The 24,549-nt window shown below is 45.9% G+C and overlaps 1 protein-coding gene across 7 annotated transcripts in view; it reads right to left on the reverse strand.

The window, feature by feature from the left end:
- The window catches only part of FBRSL1 (fibrosin like 1), a 793,883-nt gene extending 773,474 nt beyond the window's left edge, over window positions 1-20,409 (reverse strand). For 3 of the 7 annotated variants that reach the window (XM_083716907.1, XM_083716910.1, XM_083716914.1), the window contains exon 1: window positions 19,137-20,409. In XM_083716907.1, the coding sequence (XP_083573033.1) occupies window positions 19,137-19,430 (294 nt within the window). In that variant the 5' untranslated portion in view covers window positions 19,431-20,409. The remainder of the gene's footprint in view (window positions 1-19,136) is intronic. The other 4 variants (XM_083716911.1, XM_083716905.1, XM_083716906.1 and 1 more) reach the window with 3 other exon arrangements.
- Between the last annotated feature and the right edge of the window lie 4,140 nt (window positions 20,410-24,549).

A 24,549-nucleotide genomic window follows, 5' to 3' on the forward strand; every position in this document is an offset into this window, starting at 1 on the left:
AAACTGTTGCGTTCAGTCCCTAGCTGATACCAGTTGCAAAAGCTGCCTCTAAAAATAACTATGCTAATTGGCAACAGTAAACACACCAGTGGGTACATCAAGGTAAAGAGCAGACGATGCGCGCGCACTGTTGAGGGATACCTGCGCAAGCCATTAAACAAGCCCAATAATCCAATTGCAGGTGCCTAATTACATTAGCCGAGGACACAATGACAAACAGAACATGCAGCCAGCTTCTCCTGGCCGTTTCCAGACTTCCCATTTTGAGGAAGTCATAGATGCCATAAGCTCAGTAGCGTAGCACACTTGCTTTGCACTCCATGTACTGTTGGGAAGGGAGAATGTCTGAAAACTTGGAAAGCGGCCAATCAGTGTAGAGCAGAGGTAGGGAGCCTTTTTCAGTCCGAGGGCCGCACTCCATTCTGGGAAACCTCCTGTGGGCCACATTCCAATGTTGGGTGGCACCAGAGGCAAAAGAGGGAGGATCTCCACGTGGTCACAACTGGACCTACGCCAGTCACAAAACGCGCCTGGCTAATTACGAGCACTGCCTACCCAATGAGCCACTTCCAGTTGCTGTTTGTTGGACCCATCCAGGCTGCATTCACATCACAGTTTATTCCATTTCCCTGTCTATTAAAACCCGCACTGCATTTTATCTTTCACCTGATGTAGAAGCCACTTGTGGAAAACAGGTGGAATATGGTTCGTGTCCGTGTTACTTGATTCCAGGAAAAAAATTGCTTGCAGCCCCCTTACAACCCAGAAAATCGCATGGGTAAAGTGATGAAATTTGGGTAGAATTTCTTCCTGCAGTTTTCATGGGGGAACAGAAACACACATGTGTAGAAATGGTGCGGGAGCAGCAACATTGCCCAATGATGTTCACTGCTGTGTCACACCACAGCCACTGGTGTGAATGAAAGATAGCGTGACATGCTGGCACATCAGACAAAAAGCCACAGTTCCACAATGTAACAGGTGCTGCTGAGTGAAAGGAGAATTAGAAAACAGGACAGAAGAGCTAGCATTAAAATCAGGAAAACTGAAATGCTATTCCTAATGTCCAAGTGCACCCTGAATGTTTAAATCGTAACTGGGCAGAACTAACCACAAAAAACCAGTGGCCACGTGCTCTAATCAACACCACACACATGTGGCTGAACAGGAAGTCAGTTTCTGCTCACAACTAACCAAAATTTTTGCTCCGTAAAGAGGAGGGGTGCAATGCTCTCATTCTGTCATGTATGCATGCATCGTGGCATGCTATTCACAGCTAGATAAAAGCAAACAGCAAATTAAAAATCCTTGCTCAAGGTTACGGCAGAAAGGCAGACAAGAGAATCAAAAGAGAAAAGTGTTAATTAACTTTCTGTTCTCCTTTTCTCAAGGCAGATGTGGGCAATTTGGACCGGAAAAAGCTACAGCTCAAGTTTTTGCTATCCCATTCACGTACATCATGTCCCAACGTTGCCCAAGGGAGTGGAAGGATGCTCTGCCACTAACCACAAAACAAAGGAGCACCACCCTGGCACCACCCATTAGCCAAAAAGTGAGCATCAGAAGGATGGTCAAATAGTTATTAAAACACCTTTCTACACCAACAGCTGGCATCCTGAGGGTTTCAAAAAGAATCAGAAACCATACTACTCCATTTGCAACTATTTCTCTGCCACCACTGTGACTTGTCTCAATTGCCTGCTATTTGCATTAATAGGAAGTTTGCTTCTTGTGAAGGAGGCGGTGGGCAGGTCCAAAGGCCTTTGGCAGTCTCCCCAAGCCACATACATCCAGCATCCCTGCTTTGCACCCCAAGTGTTTCCTCCTGGCTCAAATGGGTCCTTAAACTCTGAGAATGCCTCCTGCCTGTTCACACAAAGGACAGAGAAGGGTATGTTTGAGCATGTGTAGAAACTAGCCTACTATGCAAAATTCACATTCTTTCCTCCACTCACTTTTGCCCCAGAAAGGCATCACCCTGCACTCGGTTCGATGAGAAGTCGTCACCACTGGAACTCGTGTGTTATCAGCTCACCATTTCCTCCCCCCACACCCGGCCACAATTTTTATTAAATGGATGTTGATACAAAGCAATTATTGGACTAACCTCCTTTTATTCCTCTTTGTTATTAGACACTGCACAAAGTAATTGGAAAGCGCAGGCAAAATCCTGAGCTCCTCTTTATACATTTGAACTTTCCCCCCCTTTGGGTCCCCCCTCCCTCTTTGCGCCATGATTTCCTTTTATGTCTCTTTCAATAATCATATAATTATACAATTCCTAAAGTACATGCTGGCAACACTTCAGGGGATTTTAATCATTACAGGTGACAAGGTTCTTCTCTTACATTACGTGCGAGAGGATTAACGTCCACTGCATTCCCTTAGACAAGCTTCTCGGCCACCTCCAGGCAACCCCCCCTGGAAGCTACAGATTTCCAAAGATTGAACTGAAAGACCCAACGGCTTTTAACAAATGTTCAAAACAGCCCCAGAATGAAATGCCGTGAACCTGAATCGGAATGGGAAGGTTAAAAAGGGGAAAAAATTAAGTGGCCCATCATCTCCAAGACACAATGTCCCAACTATTTTTAATGGATTTCAACAGCCTTTATTTAATTTTACAAATCTGACAGAAAACGCCAGGAAACTCACAACGCTGCAATTATATTTCTTCCAATGGCTGTGAGTTATTAACAGGCTGTCAAAACACCATAATTATTTCATACCAAGTCTGACTGATTCCATAAGCCATCTCTTTGACTCTGTAGCATCTTTCAATCTTCCCCTTCAATTACCGCGGTGGTGGGCATGTGCTTTGGACAAGGCTGGGGAGGGGCTGGCTATTTAAAGGGCGTTCGCCTTCCCCTATTAGGCATCCAGACTAAAGCCACAGTCGATTCCCAAGTCAAAGACACCACATTAGCCAAGGCTTAGCTGTCTGCCTTCAAAGGCACCAACAGCTGAAGAAAGTAAAGGGTCTTATTTTAGCTCATCATTTTTATAAGAAGGGGGGGGGGGAGGGCAAAGATAGAACTACTCAAGCTTTAACAAATAGCTGGGTGAGAATGGAACTTCTTTGCCCTCTATCTAACAAATCAGGAGAAGGGAGACCACCGTGTCTCCATATCAGAAAGGGCCCAGTAGAAGTGGCCATAACAATTCCATTTTCAGAAGCCGACATTAGATTATAGGCATAAGGATAGCACTGGGCTGTCTACATTTTTTTAAAGCAAAGTAAAGCTCTTGAGACTTCCAGCTTTGGGACAGAACACTGGGCATGAGCCCAATGGCATCAATGTTCACAACTCAAATGTGCAGTTATTGTGCAAGCAGGGCTGCAATACTCTGTTCCCATGCATGCATGCATATATACATAGATACACACACAGTGCAAAGTGGGAATATTCCTGAAAAAATAGTCTCATCCTTTATATACCCAGCCAATCACTGTTCTGCAGGAGGGTAACATGCAGGGGCCAACTTCCAATAAAGACCAATGTGCACAATGTCAGAAGCGGACCATTAGTGTGATGGTAGCTACCTTTTGGAACTTCCTACCATTACATGCAGGAATATAACAAGCTGGCTTACTCCGAGTCAGACCATTGGTCCATCTACCTCATCTTGCCACAGCTCTCCAGGATTTCAGGCAGGGAATCTCTCCTAGCTCCACCTTCGGTTGCTGGAAATTGAACTGAGACATTCTGCATGTAAAGCAGATTCCCGAGCTGCATTTTACAGTGGCGTAAATTCCTGTTTCGCAGCCAGCATCTTTGGAAATCATTGTGATCCCCACCATAACACATGGGTAGGCAAACTAAGGCCCGGGGGCCGGATCCAGCCCAATCGCCTTCTAAATCTGGCCCATGGACAGTCGGGGAATCAGCGTGTTTTTACATGAGTAGAATATGTGCTTTTACTTAAAATGCATTTCTGGGTTATTTGTGGGGCATAGGAATTCGTTCATTTTTTCCCCTTCAAAAAATCATCCGGCCCCTCACAAGGTCTGAGGGACAGTGGACCGGACCCCTGCTGAAAAAGTTTGCTGAGCCCTGTTCTAAAGTTGCAACCTCACCAATGCAACTTTTACTCTAGCCAAGCCCATTTCCATTTGATTGTCTCAAACCAAGTCCTGGTAAACCACACTGTTCAAAAAGCTCTGCCTAAGTGCACTGCAATGTGCATGTTTCCTTCCTCTCCTCAAACACAACCCCCCCCCCAAAAAAGGAGTGATGCTGAGCTTGTGTTTTGAAGCTTTAAAATGTAGTGTTGTGCTATTCCAATCATCCCTGCCCAGTGGCCATGCTGGTTATAGTTGATTGGAACTGGAGTCCAACAAAACTGGCAAAGCCACAGATTTCTCATCCCTGCTATAAATAGAGACTGGTGAGCCAAAAACACACTTTGATTCACAGGTCATAGTTTGTCTGGACCAAGGCAAACCATGAGTCAGAGTTTGAAGCAACACAAGCCAAACCACAGTTTAGCCCTGGGGTAGAGTGGACAGCAGCAGGACAAGGGAACAAGTACAATGGCCACGACCTTCTCTCCAAACACTTGCTTGAGAAACCATGGCTTAGCATTACATGCAAGCTGGGTCACAGTTGCAAAAATAGCATCTAGATCTTTTATAAACATCCAGGAGAGAAGTCTGATTTTAACAATAGCCTAGAATAACTTTGCCAGAGAGACAGAGAGAAAATGAACTGTAAGTGTGGATTGCAAGTCTGCTCACTGAATATTTTTTTTTTTTGTGTGTGTGTGTTTAAGACAATGATCTGGTGTTCTCCCAAGAGATAGACTGTTCCCAGTCAACCAGTGTTCTGGCTCATTCTGTGCAAGGAGGCACTGCTAAAAATGTTCTCATGTTCTGCTACTAAAAGAAAAAGAAAGAAAACAGTTCCACTACAATAACCATTTCACCTAGATAAAAAAACTCATTTATACATTAGACTATGATAAACTAGGAACATTAACATGCAATTACAAGGGGGAACAGGTGTTACTGACCACAGAACACTGAGGCATGGGCTGTACCTATGGCGTTAAAGAATTTTTAAAATAAGACTTCATTGCTCACCAGCAATGTACAAACATATACCAACACATTTATACAGCACAAGCAATGTAGCAAATAATGAACAGGACCCTTTGGAAGATTAAACAGGGAAGCACGCTGCTTAAAGATCATGGTAAAGAATAATCGACAACTGAGAAACAGCAATGGGGCTTTTTTTTGCCATTGGCATTCAAATGTAATTTATAGTGACTTAAGATTTGTGCCCAAGTCTGGCACTATTACAATTGGGACACAGTACAAAATGGGAACAGGGTGGACTGACAGCAGGAATTCAAGAGACGCATGCAATCATGCTTGCTTGCAGCTGAGGGCCAGTACTCAAAAGAGGTTCCCTTCAGGGAATGACAGAAGGGAAGGCTGCCTTGGACAGGTTTGTTAATGAAGGAACACAGGAGATTAGAGTGAATTGTTAGCAACTGATAGTAGTTTGGGGGCATCACAAAAGTGCTCCAAAATCTTTTCCCAGCACCTGCTACTTTAGCGCTTAAAAAAACCAGAACTATACAATACTGTAACCAACATACACTTACAGGCAGTGTTAGAAACTCAGATATATAAGCTAGGTGCCAAATGGCTCCTTAAACCAGGGTTACAATCGCCAAAACAGAATACCTGGTTGCCATTTGGGGACCACACGGCTCTTATTTTTCAATACGACTTTTTGGTTCCTGAAATTCATTTTGCTTGTGCAGATAAAATATAACAGACAGAATTCTACAGGATGTGTTGTTAGTGTGTGAAAACAGTCAACATCCTAGGATCCCTAAGCATGCACCTCCAGATGGTAGTGACATCAGGCACCATCCTGGCACCTGGGCATCTTCACTTGGTTGCAATTAGCTGATACCCATCTGTAAAATGTGTCTGGCACCTGGTGAATTTTGAACGCCGCTTACAGGATGTTGTGACTTGTCACTTAAATGTAGTGCATAGGACAATACATAAAATGCGTAAGATCTAAGAACATTAAGAGCAGCATGTTGGATCAGGCAAATGGCCTACGCAGTGCAGCGCCAGACAACCAGATCCCTGCAGGAACCATTGGCTCACAGCCACGGACAGGATTCTCCTCCATGAAATGGTCTGATCCTCTTTTGGAGCCATCCAAGTTGGTGGCCAAAGCTGCTTTCTGTGCGAGCAAGTTACATAAATTTAACTATGCACTGTGCAAAGAAGTCCTTTCTTTTATCTGCCCCAAATCTTCCAGCCTGCAGATTCATTGGATGTCTGCCAAGTTCTCATGTTGGGAGTGAGAAAAACTTCCATACACCTTTCTCCATGCCATGTATAATTTTAGGAACCTGTCTCACATCACCTCTTACTCTCCTTTTGCCTAAACCAGAAAGTCCTGAAAGCCACATTTTTATCTCTTATAAAGTCATGAAGCAGTCCCAGACAGCCTAAACCAGTGTTTCCCAAAGTTGGGTCTCCAGTTGCTTCTGGACTACAACTCCCTTAGCTAGCAGGACCAGTGGTCATGGATGGTGGGAATTGTAGTTCAAAAATAGCTGGAGAACCAAACACTGGCCTAAACACTGGTACACTGAAAAAAGAAGAGGAGAACAGGCGAACCACACTGCCAGTCAAGGTGGACAATACTGAGCTAGATAGACCAATGTCAGCTCGCTATGTTCCTATGCTATGTTCTCCAAATTATGGCAGCTTGCTATGTTCCTATGCTATGTTCTCCACACTACCCCATGAATCTACATATTGGAGGTGCAACCTCCAAAGAAGACTTGGCAAGTCTCTCACTAGGAAGCAATTGTTACTTGCTCCCAGTCCAGCTGCCAATGGAATTGTCTCTCTCTCAAGTGTGCACACAACTGGGCAAGCACAGCCAAGAATACTAAGCGAAACTCAGAAGCAGATTCTTCACCATCCTAATTATGAATAGTTAAAGTGACTGAATTTAAAACTGAGCCAACTTTATCCTTTTTTTTCGTAGGCTTCTCTGAACAAGCCACAATATACTGCAGTATTCAGCAGGGGCCATTATCGCAATTATATCTCTTTAGTAGTACACCAGGAAGACTCATCAAGTTTTCAGCAGCTAGTCAGTAGAACAAACAAGGAGGGCTTATAAAAATTAACTAGCAAAAAAGCCCGTCATTCTGAAGAACAGGATGCACACATTTATGTATTCTTGCAGACAAAGCACACCGTTACCAAATTATGGAATCTGGAGCCACAAGATGTGAGGGTCACCATTCTAGTTGTCCTTACTGAGATTAGAGGAATTCATGGGGAATGACAAAGCTATCCGTCACTACAGGTCATGACAACTGTACCCTACCTCCAATATCAGAGACTTTTGAAAATTAGTTGCTAGGGAACAACACAAGACTTATTGCCGTTGTGCCCTGCCTACAGACTTCCCATAGGCATCTGATTGGCCACCATGGGAGACAGGATGCTCGACTAGAGAAGACTTCCATCAGATCCTCCAGGGCTCTTGTACCCTTTTCATTGAACACATAGCACCTACGGATTACCTGTCAGTAAGGACCAAGCCACTGAGTGTCGCTGGTAAGATGGGGCAACGTTCCCCTGCACGTTCAACAGTGCCCACAAGGCCATGTTCAAGTTCTTAATCATGAAGGGAAGAGGTGCACCTCTTTTGTTTTTAAGTTGTAATCATTCAACCTGTTTTTATTATTGCTTCTAAGCCGCTCTGAGCCCGGCCTTGGCTGGGGAGGGCGGGGTATAATTATTAATTATTATTATTATTATGTAAACCTCACTAGGACCTCACGGCTCCCCATTTAAAAAGCCTTGCCCTCGTCACCTGCATAGCCCCAACGTGGGCTCCATTCCTTGATCGTGTTATGAGTGTGACAGGGTACTAGAAGCTGACTCTCTTTAGATGGGGACTTCAGAGCTGTGATAGGAAACATCAATCTCTGGGGCCAAATGTGTCCCTCTAGGCTATTTTTGGCTATGTGGACTCTTACTGGACTTTCTTTGCAACACCCCCACAACTGTTTTTGCATGGCTGGAATGTGTCACTGGACTCCAACAATGCTTCTTGCTTGCCATGATAGGAAGCTAGAAAGCAATGTGTGACAGCATCAGGAGTTTTCCAGGGTGATGCGCATGTTTCAAGGAATGGAATAAAGGCAGTGCTCACATCACTGGGCAACCTCCCCTTCTAGCTATAGGGTAAGTAGCAATTAACATACATCTTGACAGTGCCCTGCAACTAGCACTATCTGTGTAACACAGAGGCTCTTCGCTATGGAAGAGTTACACTTCATTACGACGTTAAAAAAAAAAGACTCCTGTTCAATGGCTCACTCTCATGTAACAATGTCCATTGATATTTGCTGTGTTCAGGCCATAAGAGGAGGTCTTGCTGATGAGATATAGATTCCCAATACGGGCAGCCGGCCTTGATCCTTACTCATTACTAACTCCCTGCATAATTAGATTTGTACTAAGCCCATTTTCCACCACTGGGACTTGCAGTGGTCCAGCAGCTAGTCTTGCCAGAGTCACCTCAGGAAGTTGTCATGGGGTCCCACCTACCCTGACTAACAAGAGACTCTCTAGGGTTTCAGGCAATGCAGTCTTTTCCCCAGCCCTAGCTGGAGAAGGCAAGGATCGAATCTTGCACTGTCAAGCATGTGAACCAGATATTCTACCACTAAGCTGAAGCCTTGCATTAGCAAGGGGTTGCCCACCTTTGGTGCGCCAAAATGCCTCCTTAAATCAAGCTTACAGTCACCAAAACAGAATATGTAGTTGCCATTTTGGGGCAAGACTGCTCTAAGATCTGAGTTTCCAAATGGATGGACTGGCTGTGACTGATTCTCAGTTAAACATCTGGCTAGCTCAGATGACAACCTTGAGCTAGGTTAAGAGCTTTGAGAACTTAAAGTAGAAAAGTCACTTGATCCAGGGACAGTCCACATTTATATTGGCCTATTCCGACCTCTTTTTCTTAATGGTGACATGGACCGTCCATAATGCAAGAATATTCTTCACAACTGTGAAGAGGGCAGTGAGGCAGGGTAAATGAAGGCAAGCTACAACAATTAACTATAAGGTTGTTCACTGCTCCTGCTGATTGTGCAGGTAAAATACAACGGATAGAATTCTACAGGATGGGTTGTTCGTGTGCAAAAACAGTCCAGATCCAATAATTCCCAGGCATGCACCTCCAGATGGTAGAGATGTCCGGCACCTCCCTGGCACCCAGGCATCTTCACTTGGTTGCAAGTAGTGGGTAGCCAGGTGCAAAATGCGATTGGCGCCTGGCTAATTTAGAACACTGTGCCACCTTTAGAAGCTGCTTGCTGCAAAGGTCTGCGGTCAGGCTGACAGGAAACAGCAAACAGCAGCAATCATGAGGGACAGAGTTAACTCAATGGCTGCAGCGCTGGAGTGGTGAGTGTATTGTGGGTGTCAATACTAGATCAGCTGGCTTAGCAGATAGGAGCAGAGCCACAGAAGAATGCATGAAACGTGCACAGAAATATTTCCGTGAAAACTGAAACCCAGTGACACAAAGCTTCCCAGGTTGCCATGTTACCAGTGGCCCCAAGGAGTAGAACATGTGTTTTGCATGCAGAAAATACCAGGGGCAATTCCTGGCGTCAGCAGAGAGCGCTGGGAAGGGCACAGATGGCAGGACTGGCCAACCAACTGCCCTCCAGATGATGCTGGATTACAGCAGCCACTGCCAGTCAAATTTAGTCAATACTGAGCTAGATGGACTTGGAATGAGGCAGCTTCAACAGATCACGGGTTCTGCAAACATTCCAAGAGAACAAGGAAAGCACATGCTGCTTTGGAGGTCACCTTGAGTGTAGGATACACGTTTTTAAAAACCTACAGGCCTATGCTGCCCTACCCAATGGGTTTGCCATTAAAACAGGGTGAAATTCTGCTCTTCAAGAGCACGTTTCTATTATTTTTTCTTCCCAACAAGCTTCTCTTTGGGAAGTGAAGCACAAGATAATCAAAGTCTAAGTTGAAGAAATAAACAAAAGGGCCTTAGAATTGGGCTCATGCAGGTTCACTGCATGTTTTCCTGTCCTGATCTTTCCCGGCTGCCATAAAGAAACAGGACAGGCTCTAGATTAAGTAGCGGGATACTTAGCACTAGCGCTGAATTGCATCCCAAGCACCCTCAGGCCCCATCTGCACTTTGCATTCACAGCAATATTGTACCACTTTAAGCAAATGTGGCCTTCTCTGCAAAATTATGGGAACTGTAGTCTGCTGAAGGAGCTCAGAGCTGTCAGAAGACACCAGTTCCCCTCACAAACAGCTAAAACTCCCAGATGTCCCTGGGCAGAGAGAGGGACTGTCTATCAAAGTATTCTCAATACCATAGAACTCAGAAAGTTTTCTGGGAGGAATAGGGGTCTTCCAACAACTCTGAGCACCCTTAACAAACTACAGCTCCCATAAATCTCTGGGGGAAGCCACAATGTGGATAAAGGTGCTAGTCATAGCAACCAGGTTGTGTACCATGAGACAACTGCTAGCAGGCCACAAGCCATGAATAAATGCCATATTGAAACCAGCATCCCCATGCAACGAGAAGGGCACCCACTGCATCTCTGAGCGAGTTAATGTTCATTCCGTGCATCTTCCAGTCATGGAGTGTGCCTGCCCAGTGACTCACAGAGGTTATGAAAATAAAATAGGCATCCCGTTTGTAATTTAGGCACTTTACTGAGGCTCAACAAACACCTTTTTAGCCAGCAACAGCATGTGCTACTGAAGGAGCAGCAAATTCACCTTGAAAATGTTCATTACGATTGTAAGACTTCCCTCCAAATCGAATTCAGTAGCAGTGAGTGGCATCAGAGCTGAGGTAGCTAATCTCTTCTGGACTGAGGGCTGCATTGACTCAAGTTCAACTCCTGGGGGTGACAGTTCAGTGTCACACACACAAACACAAATATTAGGGTGTCTTGTGGCTCAAACTAAATTTCTTGCAAGGAGATATGGCTCATGGGTTAGCCAACCCTGGATTAAAGCATTGAATGAAGACTGAAAAGCTCTGTGATGATGTAACCTTCATGATGCTTGCTCCTTCTCTCTGCTAAATTTTGCGGGGTTTTTGAGAAGATAAAGCTGGGAATGGGGGGCACCACTATTCTACACCTATCTCCATAGAATCATAGAGTTGGAAGAGACCACAAGGGCCATCGAGTCCAACCCCCTGCCAAGCAGGAAACACCATCAGAGCACTCCTGTCATATGGTTGTCAAGCCTCTGCTTAAAAACCTCCAAAGAAGGAGACTCCACCACACTCCTTGGCAGCAAATTCCACTGTCAAACAGCTCTTACTGTCAGGAAGTTCTTCCTAATGTTTAGGTGGAATCTTCTTTCTTGTAGTTTGGATCCATTGCTCCGTGTCCACTTCTCTGGAGCAGCAGAAAACAACCTTTCTCCCTCCTCTTTGTGACATCCTTTTATATATTTGAACATGGCTATCATATCACCCCTTAACCTCCTCTTCTCCAGGCTAAACATGCCCAGCTCCCTTAGCCGTTCCTCATAAGGCATCGTTTCCAGGCCTTTGACCATCTCCAATGGACAATGCTTCTTCCATGGCTATTTTTCTTTCCTATTCTATTTCCCAAGTCTGTATCTTGGAACCTTAGCTACAAGCTGGGAGAGAAAAGTACAGTATTTCTGACTCTTGGGGCTCTCCTCCGCTCTGACACACAGCTTCCCCAAATCAGGGGCGGTGGGTCTCGTTTTGCCACCCGAGACTAAATGAGAAACGGCCGCCCTGCCCTGCTACCAAAGTCTCCCTTACCTGGGCTGAATGGCGAAGCAGCACTGGCAACATCTCCCAGGACTCTTGTGGTCTCTCACCGGAAACCACTGCTGCTTGAGACAGCTAGCTGGCCCTGCCTCAAATCATAGGCTACAGCATTGCAGGCACCCTGGTGACCTGTTCCATTTTTATTTTTAATTTATGTGGTGGTCATTTCTGCCAAACACCCTGGCTGTACGAAGACACCACTGCGCGGATCCCACAGACAACCTGATCACCTCAAGCAGAGGAGACAGGAAACACTTGGTCAGAAGGAGAAAAGCTGTTTGCACAAAGGCCTGTGGTCAAATCACAAGGCACGCACACGCACAAACCCTCTCCCCGACTTAATTGTAACAAAAACAATCCGGAGCTTTGTTAAAATGTGCTGAGTTGACTGCAAGAGACCACCGTACAAAGCTATACCAGTTCCACAGCTCTCTTACTGCTTTCCCTTCCAACATCCAATTAATTATTCTGACAAGCTTCCTTTTTTTTAGTGCTATTTTTACACTTTTGGAGGGGAGAGGCAGAACTGCCATGATTGCACCTAGTCTAAGTTATGAGAATGGCTGTGAGGCCGGTTGCAATAATTCAGAAAGAGGTCCGCCTTGTTGGCGTGGCGGAAAACTTTGTATTCCTGCTAAGCTTAGGCCATGTAGCCTGACGGATTCTGCTGTAAAGCTAGAGGAAGTCTTATCACCAAAAGCAGTACCAAAAATGTACTGCCTGAATCGTGTGTTTTTTTGTAGCTCTTAAATTTTACATACCAACACTCACTTGGTAATCTCTGATACAGATGTTGAGGATGTTGCCCCCAAGGCAAACTGGCATACGATCTAGTTAAGGTGCACACAACCCTATTGCTAGTCATTCAAATGCAGCAATTCAAAATGGCTACGCAAGTTTACACATAACCCAGGAGGCTACTTCTTCATTTAAAAGCAAGTCCCTGGAGCAAATCCTCAGTGTTCACTCCTCCCACTGCCTTAACTGTTCTTTCCTGCAAGTTTCCCCTCTGTAATTTAATTCCTTTCCCACAGACTCTGCAAGCAAGCTCTCTCTCTTGGTTTTTGACAAGTTTCTTAGTCCCAGTGCCTGGAATCTTCCCTGCAAAGTGGAAATCCCAGAGGATAGCTTTTTCCCAAGGCACCAAACACTATAAAACTGCATTTTGTCCAACCAGCTCTGACATGATCACTGTTATTTGGGAGGATAATTACTTTCATGGTGTGAGGAACATATATTTAGAATGAACAAGTTCAGGTCTTGCCATTCCCATCTTTAGAAGAGATGATCACTGATGAATGTCAGGTAGGCACACACAGGTGTGCAGAAGCCAGTTAAAGTTAGCTGCATGAAACTCCATTCACTCAAAACTCCTTCTTTGCAGGTATGTATGTGATATGCATGTCCATGTCTCTAGAATGGCCCCCTCTCCCCAATTACTTGTATGCTGAGCAGTTGTCTAAGCATTCACACATGCACCGCCAAACTGCCAGGACCTTACACAAATTAAAGGTTTTAAGACTGCAGTCTTTGAGTGGGATGAACTGTGTCGCAATGTAGTGAACCAAGACTTAAGATTACACTTTGATTCTGGTTCCTAATTGTCTAGTCACCTCTGTTGGTTGAAAGCACCGGGAGGGAAAGATAAATACTGTAAACTCCCAAGGAAGCCTACACCCAAGGAAGCCTGAGAAAATTATAAGACTCTGGATTTCTCAAATCTGCTAGGGTGAATAGCTGTGTGAAAAGGAATGCACACAACACTGTACTTTCAAGAACATTAAAGGTTACTGTGGTAACTTTGCAGAGACAAGGGAAATTCCCAATACTGTACTTGAGATAAAATAGAACGTACCTTCCATCCTTACAACACCACAAATATCCATCTCAACACACACATACAGAGCAATTTAGAACTTATAGAGGGGAAACCCAAGCCATACAGCTCCTCTGTTTTCCTAATCGCTGATTCTTAGAAGCAAACTTTAAAAAAGTGGTGCACAGAAACAAGAATAGAACACAGCACGAAAGACTGCCATGTGCACAGCCATTCAAGCTCAGCTGCCAAAGAAAATTATGACACGAACTCATGAACATGGGGAAGACCCACTTAAAAAGGAGCGCTGGAGACTTCAGCTTTTCTGCTCTGTCTACAAGTATTCATTATCAAGAGTTTAGGAAGTTGCCTTATTATACCAAAGGAGGGTCTTTATCCACTTAGGCTAGTGTTGTCTACTCTGGCCAGCAGCAGCTCTCCATGGGTCCCAGGCAGGGAGTGAGAGGCCTTTTCAATCACCAGCAGATTGGAGACACTTTAGCTGGAGATGCCAAGGACTGGAATGGGGACCTCCCCCCACACAAACACATTGGTCCATTTCTCACCTTCTTTGGAGTCTAAACTTTTGTGTACGTACGTATTTGCTTTTGACCTGCACAACAAAATAAATCATGCATCCTATATAAAATGGACGGCAGCCCCATAATGCGAATGCAATAAATTTACTAGTCTCTAAGGTGGAACAAGGCTTGCTTATTGCTGAGAAACGTGGCTAACTTTTTTTGCTAAGAGGGATAGCAGGAAAACATCTCTACATTGTCAATATGAGCCCCACCAAGTCTCTCTTTTTTTTAAGAAACAAAATTGTGGACTATGACGTAAATTGGGCATATGTTAGCTTAAGAGATTTTGGTCTTGGTAATCCCCTTTACTAATGTTAACATCAGAAGCCTGTCTGGCAATTCCCCCACTCAGAAGCACCAGCGCTCCTTGGTAAGGAAAAACCCACTGGTGTGTCCCTGGTGATTTTTGCTTTGCTTTGTTACTGGAATTTAAAAAGACGAAGAAAACCTACGCACATCTTACACAAACACAGATTGCCACTTTGGCTTCTGAAAGCACCTTGAGTACGGCAGACACTCTTCCCCCGCTCAACACATGAAAGGAAACAAGCGAATTCTGCTTATCCTATTTATTCTGATCAGCCAATTAAAAACCCAAGATGCTGCAAGTGAAGGTGCTCTCTTGAATGTTGATAGAGGTGAGCTGCAAGCTCACAGTGCTCACAAAGCCATTGTCGTGTGGATTAAGAGGGTCACTTCCGCACCAGGCTACTTGCCCACACAAATTTCCCAGTTTCTGCACAACCCATGAACCACTCTGCCACGGTGCAGGGAAATGTGTCCACGCTTATCATAGCTAGCAAATAATGCTTATTTATTATTCTTACTGATATCCATCAGTCACGTTTTTGCATTCAAGCGTGCCTAAGACTACTTGGCATTAAAATCAGATTTTTTTTTTAAAAAAGCAGCAAACAAGAACTAAAAAACTAAAAGGGACAAGAGCCCATACAACTCAAAGGTTGAGCACAATTAAGGGCTGCCGACATATTGAGATCCCCTCCTAATTAAAAACCAATGAGCCAGGGAACATGGGAATGTTCCTAGCCTGACCCTTAACCAGAGATGGAGATTGCAAATGGGGAGCCACCACTGAAGAAGCCCACTCTCGTGTTAATAACAACAACAACTTTATTATTTGTATCCTGCCCAACTGACTGGGTTGACACCCTCCGCAGCTCCTTTTGGAGAGAACACACAAAGGAGGTGCCTGGGTTGGTTCATACACTGTGAGGCAGACTTTAAGGCAAAGAGGTTATACTGCTTGCATTTTTATCCCACTATTCTGCCAAAGATGTCAGGGAACCACACAAGGCCATGCCCCATTTTATCTTCACAACCTTGCAAGGTAGGGTAGGCTGAGAAAAAGTGACTGGATCCAAGGTCACCCTGTGGCTCCAGGGAACAGAATGAGGTCTAGGTCTGGGCTGCGCTTGGAAGGGCACCTATCTGGCAACACTGACATATATCAACTTGAATTCCATGGCAGGAAGTGAGTGAGTTAAATACATAAACAAATGGCCATGGGGAGATTGGAACCTACATCCACCCAGCCCCAGTTGGAACCCATAACCACACCAGAGGTGTGTGTCTGCATGCAAGTGAAGCAGACTAGGTGTGCTAGCACACAATAACATTAGCTGAATCACTAACACAACTTCGACCTTTGAACTCAGCGGGACATCTTTCTGCAAACTGCTCTGTAAGAGTCGATGCTTTCATCTTTAAAATGGGAATAATAACTATCCTAACGTTGAAACACTAAACAGAAGCAGCATCTACATAGAGCAGGGGTAGGCAACCTAAGGCCCGTGGGCTGGATCCGGCCCAATCGCCTTCTCAATCTGGCCTGTGGATGGACCAGGAATCAGCGTGTTTTCACATGAATAGAATGTGTCCTTTTATTTAAAATGCATCTCTTGGTTATTTGTGGGGCATAGGAATTCGTTCATTCCCCCCCCCCAAACTATAGTCCAGCCCACCACATGGTCTGAGGGACAGCGGACCGGCCCACGCTGAAGAAGGTTGCTGACCCCTGACATAGAGAAACTGCCACCAAGGGATTATGTCATTGGGCAAAATGATTCTGTGTTGGCAGGAACTTTTTTTTTCTTACTTGCCAATTGCAAGAGCATCACTCTCTAGACAAAAGTCACAGGATGAATAGTTAGCATACTTTGTGTGGTGCTACAGAACCTCCCCATACATTACTTTGCTCCCAGGACAAGTCTGAAAGTGTGGCAGCCTTGCTTTAAACTGAACAGATCTGGTCCAGATGAGACACCAATTAGTAGCCCTCGATACAGTCCACCAGGGAAGGAATGTCTAAAATGAAATAAGACTTCAACCAAAATGAAGATGTTCACTCTTGCTCCAGGTTAAAGGAAGGCTGATGAAGGAGCAGAGAGAACAGGCATGGACTGAAAGGATTCAAAGATTAAACACCCAAGAGACAAGGTGGCTTGTGCAGACACCAAAATTTGTCCTACCCAATCCAAAGCCCCTCCATCACACTAGCTAAAAAGGAATCATGAAGTTGCTTGTCTTTACAGTGGGGTGTTTTATCTAGGTCACTACCTTATGACAGTCTTGCTAGAAAGGCCTAAATGGTACTAGTTCATCTACAAGCATTAGCCACTTTGAAAGAAAAAACCAACTCTCTCAGTTTTCAACCACCACCAGAGCTTCCATATCCAATCACCTGGAAGAGCTACCTAGCATCTACAGATGACCATATGGAGAAGCAGTTTTGGAAGCCTGTTTTATGGCTTTTCTCCTTGTACTTCACAGAGAATCATTAGCGGGAATCTTTCCCCCAGCTGGTTTTGTGTCCCCCACCCCCACAAGCAAGGCCACCAGTATTCCAGCTATTCATGATTGACAGATGGAAACTATTTTCCATGGCTTCCTTCTGCATTTGTATGTTTCTCCTCTGCAGCAAGCAGAGGCATATTGACCATCACTGTAACATGCGGGGGGGGGGGGAGAAGGTTTTAGTGAAGCAACCATCAAGACATACTTCATCCTCCAAAGAAGTAACAGATTTGTCTATTCGTCAACGACAATTCTGAAGGCTCATTGGCTCAGCAGGCTTTGAACTTCAGAGCCTGACAAGTTTCATGTCAATGCCCAGGAAAAAGTGAGAGACATTAGCAGAAAACAGGTATAGCAAATGGAAGCAAATGTGACAAAGGTAGGTATGAGGTCTGGGGCCACCACTAACAAGGAAAGGCAACTGAATCGCTCTCCAAAAAAAGTCTTGGCTCCAGGTCTTGACCACATGATGTACAATGAAACTTGCTTCTTCAAAGAATAATCTTTTGCCAGATAATCTCATGCATGAACTTCACAATACTGTATAGCCTTTTCCTGCCTCCATTAAATCTCCAATAATTTCAGATTTCAAACAAACAAAAAAGCCAAGGATTTAAAAACAAAAAAATTGAAGCCATAGCAGTTAGGATATGCATTTTCTTTGAGACACCTCACGAGTAAAACTTGCTACAATAAATGAAACTCGTGGTCCAGAGGACGAGAGACAGTAGCCAGAAGACTCTGATGGAAGATGCAACCCATGGACTCCCACACATATTCACAGTGCATCGCTGAAAAAGTTTGGAGCCAACATGTTATATTCACTGATGAACAGTAAACCTGCCGACTTCCAAACCAACTCTTCACTCCTGTGAATTAGTCAGGTACCCAATGTGAGTAAACATACCAGCCAACTTTTAATTTTTTAGAAAAGCATATTAAGAGTGGACAAAATGACTAACTTTAACAGGGTAACAACACACTTACCAGAAAGTCTCTTATCGCCTCTGACTTTCCCATCATATCAAGAGGACACACAAAAACACCAAGAAACACCCAAAATCCCCTAGCTTGTCACAGTCTCGTTGAACACATTTAAATTTTCTCTGCTCTCTTTAACTTCATTCAGACAAAACAAGCAGTACTGGCACAGCAAACGTTTTTCACAATAAGTCAGACATGCAATTACTTTTTTTGCCAACTGATTAACACCAAGAAAATATAGTTCACCAGCGATTAGAAATCTATTTGATATCTGCAAGTCTTTAAAACATTTTTTTTGAAACCAGAAACCAATCTATATTGTCTCGTAGAACATCTCCCCTTCCACCACTGTTCCCCATCCACACAAAATCAAAAACATTAACCATTCGGTTCTTACATTCTCCAGAGACACATCTGGGGGAAATGACAAGAGCAAACCAAAAAGATGGGAGATTTCAATTTCCAAAAAAGAAAATTACTTGGGCAGCAGTGCACACACATTTAAAGTAATCCGAAACACGCCTGGTGACACCCTGCCTCCAACATGCCAAAGGGAGAGGACCACCCAAACAAAGCGAGAAGAACTTTTTGTACTTCTCCCAACAGACTCGCCAGCCAATTAGAATTCCAAACAAACATTGAAAACCAGCTCTGAGCAAACTCAACTTGGTTTATAGGCTCAAATGGAAAGTAAAGCACGAGACCACATGCCTCGGCCTACACATCAACTCAGGGGAAGCCGCCCCAACAAGTACACCCAGGATACAGCCAGAGGCTCTGCACCGTAGGACCACATCTGCACACCCCAAACAAGGCACAGGCTTCCAGACCCAACAATGCCTCTTGCCTTTTATTCCTCCAGGCTTGAATACTCATCGCTCATGTGCCAGAAGTTAATTGATATTGACAAGGAAGCAAAAAAAAGGGGAGGTGGATGGCTGGATCCAGCCAAACCCAACAGATACACCCCAAGCTCTTCCCTCGCTCTCTCTCTCCCCCCCTCCCCACCCCCAAATCCCTATAACATAAGCCCATGAAAAGAGAGCAACCCGTTCTGATCCTTACCTCCAAGGCTTCCATCGTGCTGAAGCTGGCGATCGCAAATCCATCAATTAAATCCTCTTCCTGAGAGCTGGATTCTCGCCTCCTCCGCCTCGGAGGTCTGGCGTTCCTGGCTGCAGAAGCCTGGCTCTTAGGATTTGGGCAATTTTGGCTGGTATTCTCCTTGCCCGGGCTGTGTTCTCTCTCGGATGCCGAGGAAGGGCTCTGATTCGGGCGGTCCCTGCCATTTGGATCCCTTCGCCTCACGCGGTCCCTTTGGGACCGAGATTTCCTGCTCTGTCTGATTTTCCCATCCATTTCAAAGAAGCAAAAACAAACACACACAAAAACCACCTCAAAAATTTATTTCAGATCGAAGTGTGGTGGGTCTTTTCTCTCTAAAATACCACCCTAATATAATCCAGCCTGTCTCTCTCTCTCTTTTTTTTTCTCTTCTCCTTCAGGCTTATAAAATCCAAAGGAAGGGGGCGGGAGGTGGGGCGGGGGGGGGAATAGAAGAGAGAAATGTAATCCAGCAGACCTCGGTGGAAAGGAAAGGGTGATCCGATGGAGGGCAGAGAAGGAAGAAGGGGGTGGGTGGGGGGAATTAAAAGAGATCCAGAAGAAAAGAAAAATGTAAATCCAGACGAAGTGACCTTGACAAATCTTTTCCCCCTCCCTTGCAAAAATAAAATTAAAAATTAAAGAGAGGCAAGCCACGCAGCCAAACAGTGCAATTGATCTCCAGTTCGGATCTGGTGGGAGAGAGAAACGAGCCAAGCTTACCCCCACACTCACACACACCCCGTCCAAAAAAAAATTAAAAATTATTTTTAAAAAAATCACCCCCCAAAAAACTGAAACACAAGAGACAAATCCAGGAGGTCGAATCCAGGAAAATAATAAATCCAGGACACCAGCAGAGCCGATGTGAAGAAACAGAAGCAGCGGTGGTGGTGGTAGTGGCGGCGGCGGCGGCTGCTCCTCCGCGACGAACCCTCCCCCCTTCTCCTCCCCCCTCTTTTTTTTTTTAACTCCCTCCCGCCCCGGGGCAAGCAGCGCCCCGCCCCGGGTTCGAATCCTGCCGAGAGACGAAAAATGGCAACAAGAGGGTTCCGGATCCCGCGCTCACGCGCGCGCCGCAACTTTGTTGCGAGGAAGGCGAAGAGAAATTCCCTGGCGCAGCCTCCTCCGCCTCCTCCTCCTCTTCGGCGGCTGCTGCTGCTGCTGCTGATCCTCCCGCCGCCGCCGCCGCCCCCCTTCAGCTCGCCGCCCCCTCCTCCTCCTCCTCCTCCTGCAGCCGGGCCCGGCTGCTCCCCTCCTTCCCCAACTTTCCCACCCGCGGCCGGCGAACCTCTCCGCCTTGCCCGCCTCCCTAAGCCGGCCACCCTCCTCCTCCTCCCTCTCCCTCCTCCGCCGCCGCCGCCACCAGCAGCAGCAGCCGCCCTGCCTGCCTGCCTTGTCACCCGGAGAAGCTGCGCCTGCCTCTCCGCCTCCTCCTCCTCCTTCCCTCGCGCGCCCGCTTCTCTTTCTCTCTCAGGCTGCTGCGCCGCGGCGCCGGCTGCTGCTGCTGCTGCTCTCCCTCAAGCTTCTCCTGCTCGCATTCCGCCCCATTCTCATTCTCCCTCTCGCTCCTCTTTTTTTTTTTTTCCTCCTCTTCTTCTCCCCCCACCCACCCCACCCCACCTCCCGAGCAGGCTCAGGCTTTAAGCACCGCCCGGCCGGCCGCGCATGAGCAGGGCTGCCAGCTGCGCGTCATTCCCCGGCGCAGGCCCCGAGCCGGCGGCTTCTCTCTCCTCGCTCGCTCGCTCTCTCTGTGTGTGTCTCTCACGCGCGCGCTCGCTTCCCACTCGCACGCACGCACTCCCTCTCTCTCCAACCCGCCGCCGCCGCCCCCCCCCATCCAACTCCCCTCCAACAAACCTCCCGGGCTCTCGCTCTCTCGCTGACCTTACCAACTCCCCAAGGAGGGGAGGGGAGGAAAGGTTAAGAGGATCCGCGTCAAAAGGCGGACGGGGGGGGGGAGGTAAAAGATAAATGGTAATTGGTGTGTGTGTGTGTGTGTGTGTGTGTGTGTCCCCATGTTGGGGAAAGAGGGTGAAAAAGAGGGGAGGGCAAGCGCGCGCACACACGCCTCTTGCATTTAGCATTTCTGCATTCTCCCTGGTTGCAATCGTTTCTGTATCCAAAAGGGGAAGGCAAGCAAAATCGTGCAATTCCTGGAAATTGAACCCCCCCCCAAAAAAAAACACGTTAGGAGAGGGGAAAGAATTAAGGAAAGTGTCAAGCTACACACGCACACACGTTGAACCCCCTTTGCAATCTCTGTAGCTTCCTCATGGCAATCATTTCCTTCATCCCAGGCTGCCATCACTTAACCGGAGAGTCTTAATCCCACTGAACTCAGAGGACAGTTATGTCATTTTAGACTTTTGCACTTGTGAGGGTCTTTACAGGGGAGGCGGACCCTGGACTTTTCATTTGCATCAATAGGTGTGTGGCCATTGAGAGGCCCTCCTACTTACTCTGCTGTGAGGGGCGGGGACAGCTTGGATTTCTGGCCCACCGTATCCTGCCCTGAGGACACCACTGTCAGTGGAATCAGAATTGTAGAGCTGGAAGGGTTCCCAGGGGTCATCAAGTCCAACCCTCTGTAATGCAGGAATCTCAACTCGTTCCCCATCCAATTTGAAACCATAACTGACACTGCTTAGCTTTGCAAATGTGCTACCAGTTTTATTGCTGCGGGAGCCAAGTAGATCTTACAGAATTGCAGAATGAGAAGAATCCTGCCTCTTTTATTTAGCTGCAATTTGAGAAAATACAAAAGCGAGCAGGGGGAGAAGAGAGTAAAAGCAACCCCCCCAGCCTACAATATTGGTGATAACTGGTATTTAGAAGAATAAATTCTTTGCAAAAAGAAATAAATCCTATGGAGGTGATGATACCCACACCAAGCTACCCATTGCAATTTTTTGCTATAACAGAGGTGTCTGAAAGTGGGAGAGAAATACTACCCTTTCCCTTCCTCATGGGGAGAATTGTCAAGATTACACCCACACTCCTCTGCAATAAAGGAGACATTTAAAATGTTGAGGTGGGGGGGGGGGGGAGAGAAGTAACAACCTCCTCGCCTTGCCAACTGTATAGAGTGGCACATTGGTTTCAGAAGACGTCAAGCTAACCATTGCGGATACTGGAGCTAGCTAAATGGGGGAGTGGGGTGGGGAAAACAAACTACAATAAAAGCAAGCAAACATTTGGGGAGGACAGATAATACTACACAAACCCTGACACACTGCAAATCTTTTTTATATGCCATTGACAGCCACCTCAACAAGGAAGGGGGCATAGGAGACTCCGCAATTTTTCTTGTAAGGGAGATGTCTCCAGTCAGGTTAGGGGTAAAAAACACACCTAATGCTCATCTGTAGTCATTCATAATACTCCATGGGGAAGAACAGGAGCATTTAAGGTCAGTATTCATATGGGGAGGTAACCACTACCTTGCAATTTGCTCATTCCTTCACTGAGTGGTAGTTTTGTTTCATTTTGTTTACATAAAAGCTTCCACCCCAGTCTAAAATAGTGCTGCCCCTATGGAATTCAGCAGGGAGAATGGGGATACAACTAGTTGGCTCTGCCTGTCATTGGCTATATTTGTTGGGCTCCCTGTTGTCTACTCTATTAGTCCTAATGGGCACCAGGCACCACTGAAGAGACTTGTCTTCACGGTTTGAGTTACGGGTCTGGGGCCCTTGTATGGTTGCTTCTATCCTTAGGACACCTTTACGCTTTGGGGGACTTCATGCATTCAGACAGAACTTCTCCTTTGTAAGACCCTTCTGTGGAGTGGAGCCCTTGTCCCTTGGATCCTGCAGCCCGTCTTCTAGTAAAGTTAAAGGGACCCCTGACCATTAGGTCCAGTCGTGGCCGACTCTGGGGTTGCGGCACTCATCTCACTTTATTGGTCGAGGGAGCCAGCGTACAGCTTCTGGGTCATGTGGCCGACACGACTAAGCCGCGTCTGGCAAACCAGAGCAGCGCATGGAAATGCCATTTACCTTCCCACCGGAGTGGTACCTATTTATCTACTTGCACTTTGACGTGCTTTCAAGCTGCTAGGTTGGCAGGAGCAGGGACCAAGCAATGGGAGCTTACCGCATCACGGGGATTTGAACCGCCAACCTTTTGATCGGCAAGTCCTAGGCTCTGTGTTTTAACCCACAGCGCCACCCACATCCCTTGTGAAGGAAAATAGGGGCCTCCTAAGAACTCTCAGCACTCTTAAACTACACTTTTTAGGATTCTTGGGGGAAGCCATGACTGCTTAAAAGTGGGCATCATAGTGCTTTAAATGTTTGGTGTGGATGGGAGTTATACACATTTCCTTGGAAATAAACCCCTCTGAAACCCCAGGGACTTAAAAAAGTAAGCTTGGGGCTATTATGAAAGAAGCAGCTTTCTGCATAGCAGAACTGCAAAAACACTCCATCCCTAGATTGTGATCAACTTCAGAGTCCTATACAGTTGTAACGACTTACCAGTCCAAGGAAGGAATGCGGCTCTATTGTCTAGAAACTGCTTTCCATACAGTTGGTCTCGGGTTCAATCTGTGGGATCTCCTGCCAGGATTGGGAGTGAATCCACCTGAAATCCTGCTACTACTTGGTATAGAAAAGGCTGATTTAAATGGACCTCGCCATTCTGACTTGGTATAAGGTAGCATCCTATAGTAATCTTCCCCTTCCCAACCAGTAAGCAAGGAGCAAATCATTGGCTATAGATGTAAGCACTCTTCTTCTTCCTTTATATAGCTTAAAGGGGGGGTGGGGTAGCAGCGATAAGGAATGCTGGGTAAAAAGGGCTAGGCTTGAGGCATAAAGACAAGCTGTTCAACAGGTGTACCTATTTCTCCTTATAATTTGATTGAGTTGAGGTGTGTGGCTTCTGTTTATTTAGAGGTCAAAGTCTTGCTCATTGGGAACTTGATCAATGGTTGTGTTTGAACTAAAAATGGCTTTCCTTACTCAAGACAAGGTTCGTAGACTGGTTTTTGCTGCTGTTCTCAAGTCCTTGTTAGGCAAGTTGCTTGTAAACAGCATGCAAATAACAAAAGTAGCTAAAATAAGGGTGGATATTACCCCCCCCCATACCTGGTTGGTACATGTTGGTACATGTTTATTAGAATTAGAATTCTAATTTATGCAGGCAGTTGGGTTTAGACCCGGGGCTGCAATTATTTTGCATTAGCTCATTTGGAGTGTAAGCATTTGGTACATCTTAACCCCAGGAAATGTTTGGAGAGCTCTGCCATCACCAGTATTTGTCGTCCGGAGCAGTCACATAGTGCCTGTTTTGGTTTGAGACTTTCTATGTTGTAGTAGTAACTCCTATAATCTAGATAAGGTTGGTGAGGATGTCTAGAACCAGATCT

The sequence above is a fragment of the Podarcis gaigeae genome, assembly GCF_964106915.1.
Source record: "Podarcis gaigeae genome assembly, chromosome: 16".
Classification (NCBI taxonomy): domain Eukaryota; kingdom Metazoa; phylum Chordata; class Lepidosauria; order Squamata; family Lacertidae; genus Podarcis; species Podarcis gaigeae.